At 30.1% G+C, this 10,780-nt stretch overlaps 1 protein-coding gene across 1 annotated transcript; it reads left to right on the top strand.

Annotated features, from left to right (window-relative positions):
- Positions 1-1,932: 1,932 nt before the first annotated feature.
- LOC120092861 (protein cornichon homolog 4-like) lies at positions 1,933-4,116 on the top strand. The gene is made up of 4 exons (XM_039051094.2): positions 1,933-2,371; positions 2,768-2,949; positions 3,608-3,730; positions 3,836-4,116. Exons 1-4 carry the CDS (start codon positions 2,300-2,302, stop codon positions 3,870-3,872), a joined length of 414 nt encoding a protein of 137 aa, XP_038907022.1. The 5' UTR covers positions 1,933-2,299; the 3' UTR covers positions 3,873-4,116.
- The last annotated feature ends 6,664 nt before the right edge of the window (positions 4,117-10,780 follow it).

The raw sequence follows: 10,780 nt of genomic DNA, 5'->3' as shown, positions 1-10,780 counted from the left end.
ATTCATGAAGATTATCTTGAAAGGTGAGGTTTACTGTAACCTTTTATTTATTTATTTTCTAAAGCATGTTGTATGTTTAAAATTAAATGTATAATCCTTTCTTCTTCCTGTAAAATTGTGATTCTATAAAGAATTGGGATTTAGGAGATCCGCTTCCGCTCAAGGATCCTTTCATTAGGGATCCTTCATGATTTTCATTTTTTTTTTATCTTTTTATGTTTTTCACCGCATCTTTATAATCAATTACTATGAATTTAATTCCAACTGCCAATTTTTCTTTTCTTTTTCTTTAAACTTGTCCCTTGCAAATCTGTATTGATTTCTTAATATTCTTCTTGGTTTGGTTACGTTCCACAAATGACCTCAATGATGATACTTGTGCTACCAACGCAATGATTAGTGTGACTAGTTTTAGTACATACCTTTAGGACTTTACCTGAGGAAAAATTTCTTGAAATTAGTATGCTTGCAAACTTTATCTCACACCTCTTTTCGATATCTTTCTGAAGCCATCACATAATCCAATTTTTAGCAATGATGACCTTGATGCCCTCTAAATTTGGGTGTGGGAGAGGTTTGAGCTAAATGCGTTCAAAATAGATTTATTTTTTTAATCTCTTTGTTATTATTGTTTAAAAAAAGGAGGCGTTGAGATCAAAACCTAATCGTAATTGAATGCCCGCATGACACCTATGGGGACAAGCCAAAACGAAGATGAGAATCGTGCTCAATGCATAAAATAATTTATCGTAATTCCGCTGCCCATGTTAAAAATTTTCAAAGGTGTAAGTTAAGTCTGAAAGGCTCGCCTTGCTCATAGTTGATTGTCCGTATGAATCCCATGGGGGCAAGCCAAAACGAAGGTGAGATGCTAGGATTAGTGCATTCTCAAAGCAAAATAAATGCATTAAGGAGAATCTTTTTATTAAATTTTAAACCAAAAGCCCATTCTTGAAAACGGAATATAAGATGGCTTTGGAAATAAGTAAGGGATTTGAAAAATAAGTTTGCCACATCTAAAGGTTGGAAATATTTCCATAGGTAAAAGAATAAAACTAAGGAAAGCATTGGTCTAACAAATCTAGAATAGGAGGCAATTTGAGATGTCTAGGCAATGCGTCAAAACTATCAAGATATATAAGGACTCTAAATATGTTATGAGGGAAAGTATTGTTTTAAATTTGGAGGTGTGATAACTTGTAGAAATACAAGTTATTTTACCTCTTTTATCTAAAACAATTAGAAAAAATCTTGAAAAATGCGACAACTTGATAAGAAAATCATGAAATTAATTATATCATGCGATCACATGTATACAAAATCTCACAATCCACCAAAGATATAAAAATTGTGCTTTTTGAATGTAGAAAATCTATTTATGCGACCACAAGATATCACCACAAAGAAATTCATGTATTGGTGAATATTTCTCTCAATCCTATTTTATTTATTAAGAATCTACATCTCTTCACTTAGCCTGTTTTACTTACGATTGTGACCCTCATCACATCCATCATTATTTACCTGCATTAGCCATATAATAGGTATATCAACTCATTGCATATTTAACAAAAATTCACATCAAGATCGAAAACAATCATTGTCATCGCATCAATAGAATACAATCCTTGAGTTCGACTCTGGACTTACCAGGATTCTAGTTAGATTTATACTTGGATCTAATTTAGATAAAACAATGTGTTTATAAGGTATCATATAGCATTCATTACATCGCATATTAAAATGCATAAGAGATTTATAGAAGTCTATTTGTATCTATCAGTATTTTTTTACTATTTTTATAAATAATCTGACATTTATTCCATATATGAAAATTTCTCAATTCTAAAAATAAAACACATTTTACCATTTTCTGAAAAAAAAACATTTTTATTTCTTTTCTATATTATTTTCCCTCCTTTCTTTCTTCTTCTTCTGCCCCTTCCTCATTTTCCTTCTTAAAGTTCTTTTGTTTCAGAAAAGAAGAAAAAAAAAAAAGAAAAAAAAAAGAAAAAAAAAGAAAAAAGAAAAAAAAAAAAAAAGGTGGTGTTGAGAGCCTCCGTCGCCTTGAGAAAATTTAATCATCCAGATGCGATCGGTCGTTTGTGCACAGCGATCAGTCTCCGGCGGCGTTCAATCTGCATATTTCTTATAATTCCTTCACCACCTTCTTCAATCCATTTCCGCTGCCGCAGGCTCGTGTATGCCCGATAACGATGTCGCGGCATTGAGATTGATTTCACATCATACACACAGGGAGTGAGACGAAACACATTGCACACAAGTTTAGGGCATTACTATGGCTGATATCTACGTCTGGCTCCTCTCCTTCTTCTTTATCATTGCGCTTCTCGTACTCGTCGTTTTCCAGGTTCTCTCTAAACCCTAGAATTTCCCTTGCTATTACCATTTCCTTCACTTTTCTTTCTCTTGATTTGTTTTTCTGCATGTATTCCAAATTACTCTATGGAAATCCTGTCTGTTTAAGTTATCTTCCGGATTGACATTCGATTTGAATGCCCTTTGATTTCTAGATATAAACATTATTACATATGTGATACATCCAACTGTTACGTCCTGTTTGGCACAAGCTTGCTTTCTAGCTATCTGTTTTGGATGCTTAGATATGTTTATTGGGCTAGTGTTGTAGAATTGATATCTTAATTCGCTTATACTGTGTTAACGATAAATATTGCCTAATACCATTGGTGAAAGTGAAACAATTTTGGAACTGTGGAACTTATGATGCTTTTGAAACTTGTTGCAGCTAATGTGCTTAGCTGATCTTGAATTTGATTATATCAACCCTTATGACTCCTCATCACGGATAAACAAAGTGGTTGTGCCTGAGTTCATCACCCAAGGAGTTTTGTGCATCTTCTATCTTTTGTCAGGGCATTGGATTATGTCATTATTTTGTATTCCCTACCTCTATTATAATTTAAGATTGTAAGTTTCTCTAATTCTTGCATTCTTTTATCGGACTTTACAATATTAGAGATATGGTTGCATAATATTTAGTGGGGTATATCCTTATATTGGTTCCCAATTTGAGCTATCAGAATCTCACTTATATTCTAGCCTCTGGATTCCAAATAAAAGATGAATTGAATGAGGAAGCCTATCCCTTATAAGCCCGGTAAACACTCAATAGCCAAGTGCTGCTGAGTGGATAGCGGGTGAAAGCATCTAAGTAGTGAAATTGACAACCTTTTCTTTAAATGTATGAATTGTTTTAAAGCACCGACAGTCTACGATCTTACATTAACAGAATTTGTTCTATAGGTTGTACAACTATGTCCTTGAGTTCTAAAAGGCACCAACAGTCTTTGAGATTTAGATTATTTAGATTAATAACGTTAGTTTTCAGATAATTTAATGTTTTGGGATGGTTGAGAATGTAATGTAGGTCTCATGGTGCCTTTCAAGTTTAACACTACATCTCTGACTGAAACTAATTTACAGTGGATATCATTTGATATAAGCCAAACTACGTATTTGAGATTGGTTTGGTGCGCCTATGTGTTAATACGCGACTTGTTTGTTGTTGTTAATTCTTCATGCCAAGCTTCTTGATCCGTCTGATGTGTGTTTTTCTCATGATTAGGTACACTCAGCGAAAGCACCTGGTAGATGTTACTGAGATATTTAATCAGTTACCTTGGGAAAAGAAGCAAAGACTTTTCAAACTTATCTATCTTGTTTCTCTTCTCTTTCTTTCCATATTTTGGTAATCCAATTGGAGAGAGCGTTTTCATAGTTTGAAATCTTATTGTTGACATCATTTATTCTAATTATTGTTTGCTCTCTTCCTTTTTGTTTCTCTGGTTTGCAGGTTAATTTACAGTGCGTTGGAGGATCATGAATCTTGAGTAGATTCTGCAAAGTGCAAGTTGTTGTCTTGTAGGAGGTAATGCCACTATGCGGCTCACTACAAAGCTTTGTATACTTATCTTAGGGTATCTTCTTGTGTTGTAATTTTGGATAAATAATTGCCTTGTGAGTAAGGTCTAAAGGGTTTGATTTCCACTAAATGCTGCCCATGTTTTGCAGTGCTGTCTATAAACGAAAATTTTAAAAACTATAAATATGAGAATCTTGTTATGTTTATAGAAAGGCTTTATACACGATGTAAGTGAATAGAGTTGTTTATTTATGGACTGGAGACATATTTGCACTTGTCAAAAAGTAACTTTATGTTAATTATGTAAGAATTTTAGGAAGAATGTAGGTCAAATTATAATAATGCTGTAAAAGAATACTTGCACCAATTTGGTGTGTTTTTCTGTAGGCCATGAGATTGAAGATGAGTGTAGTTTGAAAATTGGAAGTCATTTGTTCGCATTAATAAAATCGAGAGAGAAATTCATCCTCCATAATCAGCTATTGAATGTAAAGATCTGGATTATCTACAAGAAAAAATAGTCCTATATCCAAAAAAAAAAAAAAAAAAAAAAAAAAATCCGAGTAAGTTGGCATTAATTTTTGTTACTTTTAATTATTGTGTATTGTGTATTGTAATATAAATTTATCATAATTAACTAAGAAAAAGAAAAAGACTTACAATTCTAAATTCACTGTTTTTGTCATCAGAGAGGAAGGTGGGTGAAGGGAGGAGAGGAAAGAAAATGTGAAGAGAGAGAATAGATAGCTTTTAAAAGTAATTTTGATAATTTAAAATGTCATATTATTATTATTTTTTTTAAATTCAAGTATCTTTTTGAACCTATTCTTAAGAATTCAAGAAACTAAAATGGTAAATTATAACTTTGAAACCAAATTTTATGTTAGCCATTTTAAAATTTCAAAATTTTAGAATTATTGTTCGAATACAAAACTTCATTTGAAAATTCTTTTGAAAAATAAGTAAGAACTTACAAGTATCAAGTCCCAAAGTTATATATTCCTTTGGAAAATTACAAAGTTGATATGTTGAAATTGTCTAGAAACTGATTAGAATGTTAAAAGTCATATCGCAGAAAGAATAATGGAGATTGTTCATTATATTAGAGTTTTAGCCACACTACAATAGGATTAAAAGCGTCCTTAAATATTACAAAAATTATAAAAGGCGTTTGGTTTAAGGTTTTATAAATGTCCGAGAATAAAAAATTGAATAGAATACTTAGGGGAATAGAAATGATGAATTTGTTTGATTGTACATGGAAAATGCTATCAGAATTTTATGAACAAAAAATTTATTTACATTTAATTTATGAAATTAAACATGAAAAACTTATATAATTTTAATAGATTAATTGATTAAACAATAAATATCATTCAATATATTGATCAATATTAATTAATTAATAATTAATAATAATTTTGATTATAAATATTTAAAAATGGAGTAATGTATAATTAAAGTAAAGTTAACCAATTGTTATATTTAAGGAATATCATATTAATTATAATCTAATATTTAATCATTTTTATAATCAATTAAGTTCAACATTAGTAATTTCAATTTTAATTAAAAAATATAAGAAAATATATTTTAATAAACTATATATATTATATAAAAAGTGAAAAATGAGATGAAAATATGATATATTAATAAAGAATACTAAAAAAATCATAAATATGATATGTTAATAATGAATGAAGTAATATAAATTAATCGCAATAAATAATTAACACATTGTAAATAATCAATAATGATTATATGTTCATAATGAAATATCAAAATAAAATTAATCTCAATAAATGATTAGTTGATTATTAAAAAAAACAATAAAGTAACCAATTATGATTATTGAAAAATGTGTACTAACAAATTTTAACTGATCTTAATTTACGTTAAATATATTTAAGATCTTGTTAGTGAATTAATTAATTATTTATGTAAAAAAGTAATTGCATTCACTTAATAAAGTTTTATCGTAAAAATAAGTTAAGTAAATTTTTTTAATAGATTCTTTTTTTATTAAAATAAATACTTACATTAATTTTGTTAAATTAATATTAATTAATTAATTATATTCTGAATAAAATTATATAAAAAATGAAAAACAGAGGTAGAGGGAAAAAGAGAAAATTAACTGTTTTGGAAGGAATAGAAAATCCTTATCTGTGAAAAATGAAGATGGCTGTAAATAAGCTATTTCCAAGCAACATGTTGAAAACTGTGAAACAAAGTTAAGATTTGGATGTCTGCATCAATTTTTATGAAGAAAACTCTCCAAGACCGCTAAGAGATTTGAACTTTTACATATAAGAAATAAACATAAATTAAATAACAGAAAAAAAAGTACTATAAACATAATATTAAATAATCAGAAGAACATTTTTTAAAAAAAGGAATTTTTTTTTACATAAATAATCATCTCTGGGTCATATTTTTTAAAAATGTCTTTTCTTTTGTATTTTCTAACGAAAGCTTTTTGTGCTTTTCTTGGACAAATTTATCATTTTTTTTTTTAAAAAATTTGGTTCATAATTGTTTTGTTTATAATTATTTCCCATTTTCTTTTATTTTCATTTTTGTCATTGGTTTGTGTATAATCATTATTTGAGCCACCTTTTATTATAACTTGTATATTCTTTAATGTGCCAAGAATGATATTTCATATTCTAATTCATTTTTATTTATTTTTTTGTGTAAAAAACTATTTTTATTGATTCTTATTTTTGCTTTTCTTCATCTCTTTCCTTTGGCAATAGAAAGGTGTGTGTTTTTTCCTTTACTACTCGACTTTTCATGTATTTTTTTTTTGTCGTTTTCATGCATTAGTTCTCCCGCTCCTTTCGTCTTCATCTTCGTTTTTTCACCTTTTTTATTTATTTATTTTTATTTTTTTTTCCATTTTTCTAGTGCTTTCATTTCGGTTTTCTTCATGCGTTTTGTTTCCTTCATGCATTCGCTTCTTCTTTCCCATATCATCTTATTTTTTCAGTTTGTTTTTCTTTCATTTTTTCCTTCCGTAAACCCTACATATTTTTTATTTTATGCATTTAGTTTTTTGGTTTTATTTATTTTTTTTCATTTTTTGCAGATTTAATAGGTTATTTGCACGTTCTTCCTCAGTATTGAAATGAGTTAGTTTGAAATATTCACATGTTGGGTATACATTTTACTATTATTTTTGAAGACCTTACTATTATTCCGTTTCTTTTTCTGTAATTTCTGTTATTTTTATCTGTATACTGAGATATATATTGTGTATACATTATTCAGTTTGTGTATTTTATTATTTTTTTTACGTACACTGAGATATATATTGATTTTTTTGTTATATTTATTTGTATACTGATATATATATATATATATGATATATGTGTTATTTTAAAAATCTGTTTGTATATAAGATTTTTATATACTTCCTTTTATAGGAACTCTTTCTATTCAAATTTTACATACTGAGGTATATATTGAATTTGTTGTTATATTTGTTTGTATACTGATTATGCAATGATGCAATGATGGTTCTATGATAGGAGGAATGAAGCAGAATACTAAGTGATTGAGTTTACCAAAGCTGCGGAGAACCATTTAAGAGAACAAATTGGTCAAGATAGATTGATTCAGGTAAGTATTTATTGTATATACTCTAGTATATATCGATATATATAGTAATATTTGTCATTGATTTACAGGTTTTTCCAGTGAACAACATTCAATATCAAGTGATAGATGGAACCATTCAACATGATGTGCACATGCCTTTTTGAAACTGTAGTTGCAGGATGTGGGATATTTTGCAAATTCCATGCCCTCATGCATGTGCTGTTTTAGTATGACTTTTACATTGTACACCCCACTAGCTTTAGGTCAAGTGAGAGATTGTTGGGGTTGATGCCCTAAATCCTGTAAGGTCCCATAGTTTGTAATTGTAATGTACAAACATTTTATTCATATAATAAAATATGTGATGTTTTATTTCAAAATTAGTTGCATTAACCACAAACCAATAAACTAACATCCAAGGTTATCATGTAGCTTAAACATGTATGTAGAGACATACGGGTAGATCATATTTAAGTGACAACCTAAATGGTCTGTAGTAGATGGATAAGGCTGGATACCTTATCGTTGTGACACTACGAGTGTGACCCACTTTGTAGATGTTAAAAATGATCTGATCCTGATCATTCATATGGAGACATGTGAGCGGGGATATTCTATACAAAAGATTTTGTATAAGACCGGGCGATGAGTTGTTTAGTCTCATTATATAACTTCGTTCATAATAGAGACTTACATTTAACTAGGATGACCATAGGTAACATGACCTGAATCCTAAGTGAGTTGTGAACTCTTGCCTATGACGGCAGTTCTTTCATTTGTATGGGTGATGGTGGCCAGAACACCGAATCAACAAGCATACCATTTTGGGGATTCATCTGATTGGGGAGTTGGGAACACAACTACACAAGAAAGAATTCACTCATTTCCCAATGTTGGGGTAAGTAGATAAATTGCTCTCTTAAGAGTTGATTCCGGGGCTTGAACAATGTGGCGTCCCACCCTCTCCTAGACCGGGAGAGGTTTGGTCATAGTTGAACTATGATTTATTGTTCATTAGAGGGATCAGTGGTACTTAAGAAGTTAGATGTAACTACAGGGGCAAAACGGTAATTTTTAGCCCAACTGTACTTACGAGCAATTTGTGAACGGTCATCATACTGTTGATTGGTTATATCCAATGGACACAGAATATAATTGTAATGTGAAGAGTGCAACTGTCGGTCTTTAGTGGAGTGCCCCACAGTTAACGGATGGTGAATAATTTAATTAAAGAGTTTAATTAATTATTCACGTATCGTTGGAGCTTCAAGCTATAGGTCCATGAGGTCTCCTCAGTAGCTCAACGAGATTAATTGGATTCATAAAATTAAATTTAATGTAAATGTGATTTATATTAAAAGCTATTGGTGAGAGAAAAATGAAATTATAGGCTATATTGTATTTGATAAAATATAAAAACTTTAGGTTATATGTTATATGTGTATAACATATAGTTATGTATATATGTATAATAAATTAGTTATTATATATATACATATATTATATTCATTAATTTAAATTAAGTTATTTTTTAAATTAATTATTTTTTATTTTTGAATTATTGGGAAGGAATTAACTTTCCTCCCCAATTTTCTCTCCACCAAAGTATTATGTAGGTGGTTGATAGAGGGAGATGATTGATCTTCCTCTTCTCCCTTTTTGGCCAGCGAATTTGAATACAGAAAAGTTATGTATTTTTCTCTGAGAAATTTCTTCCTCTCTTCTCTCAATAACTACTTTCCCTCTCAATCCACAATCACCAGAGCCCCATACCTATCTTCTGGATTCTCACCTAGAGAATACCAAGGTCACCAATTGGTAGTACCTTTTTTGGAGTATTCGTGATTTTCACAGAGAAGAAGATTCGTGAAGATTTGGTCTTCAAAGGTAAAAGGTTCCTAAAATCCTAATTTATTCTTTTGTATTATTTTAAGCATGTTATATTTCTGAATTAAGTGCATAGGATTTTTTAATCTCGGTAAAATTTTGTGTTTTGTAAAATTGGGAAGATTGAGATGATCCATCGCTTCCACTCATGGTTCCTTCAAAGGGATCCTTCAATTGGTATCAGAACGACATTTTAATGGCCCAATTTTTTTCAAAAATCTTAGAATAAGCTTTACAGTTTTGATGGGTAAATGCATTCTTATTCATGTGATGTGCTTGTATTGAATGAGATTTGCAATTAATGGATGCTTATGAGATTAGTCAGTGTAGATTTCATTGCTTTATTTTACAATTTTATGTTGTAAAGGCTCATGTTTTGGGACATAAACAAGCAATTGAGTCCGTAATTTAGTCCTTGAGTCGCTCGTTCTGATCCCGGTGGCGATTTGGTGAAAAGGAGGCCAAAATCGAAGGTGTTTAGAAGAAGTTCGAAATTGTATAGTGGGCGATTGTACAGTAGCATAGTGATATTATGCCTTAGCGTCAGACGCTGTAATGCGGCGGATGAAGGTCATCTCTGTAGCATCATGATGCTAGGGCACGACATCATGACGCTCCGAGACGGAGAGGGCGCATGGTCCAGTTCCGGTCTGACACGGTTCGTAGTCTGCTGGTCCAGTTTGGTTCTGGACTCTCCAGTTCAAGTTGGTTGGGTTCTTCTTGACCGATTCATGGATTGTTCGAGCAGTTTGTGGTCTAGTTCGAGCGGTTCAAGACTCGATTCACCTATTTCGAACCGGATGGATATTTATTTGTAATAGTTAGATTTAAATTTCCTTTTAGGTGTCTAATCCCGGTCCGTTAATTGTTTTTATTTTATACATGTGATGTATGAATTTCTTTTATATTTATATGCCATAAAGTATGCCATATAGTATAAAATCTCACCATAGGTTATGCATTTGATTTCATGCATCATATCATTAATGTTATAATTTTAAGATGCATTATTTAATTAATATAGCTGCTCATGCATCATATAATATAAATATTATAATATATGCATGCATGCATTGATAGCATATTCATGCATCATTTATATTATAATTATTATAATATATGATTCAATGTATGTATAAATGTATGCTATTGTATGTTTCATTACTTTATTATATAAGTGTTATATATTAGTAATGAAATGAAATTGCATGAAGCATGATACTACTTTAGGTTAATTTATAAATATTATAATTTACTAAAGTATGTCAAAGCATGCAATGTATGGTTTTAATTTATTTAATTTGTTTATAACTGTTATAACAACATGAAATTAGAAGTTAAAATCAATACCTAACGAGTTACATGCAAACCCTAGGTTAAAAATCA

This window comes from Benincasa hispida, chromosome 12 (genome assembly GCF_027475165.1).
Source record: "Benincasa hispida cultivar pf3 chromosome 12, pf3_genome.v1.1, whole genome shotgun sequence".
NCBI classification, from domain to species: Eukaryota; Viridiplantae; Streptophyta; class Magnoliopsida; order Cucurbitales; family Cucurbitaceae; genus Benincasa; species Benincasa hispida.
The sequence above is the reverse complement of the archived record's forward strand: the minus strand, read 5'-3'. Positions and strand labels throughout refer to the sequence as shown.

Bases quoted from the DNA above. Each gene is read 5' to 3' on its own strand.
- LOC120092861 (XM_039051094.2), top strand. From the start codon at position 2,300: ATGGCTGATATCTACGTCTGGCTCCTCTCCTTCTTCTTTATCATTGCG. The intron at 2,950-3,607 runs GTAAGTTTCTCT...TCTCATGATTAG, and splicing joins CTCTATTATAATTTAAGATT to GTACACTCAGCGAAAGCACC. The intron at 3,731-3,835 runs GTAATCCAATTG...TCTGGTTTGCAG, and splicing joins CTCTTTCTTTCCATATTTTG to GTTAATTTACAGTGCGTTGG.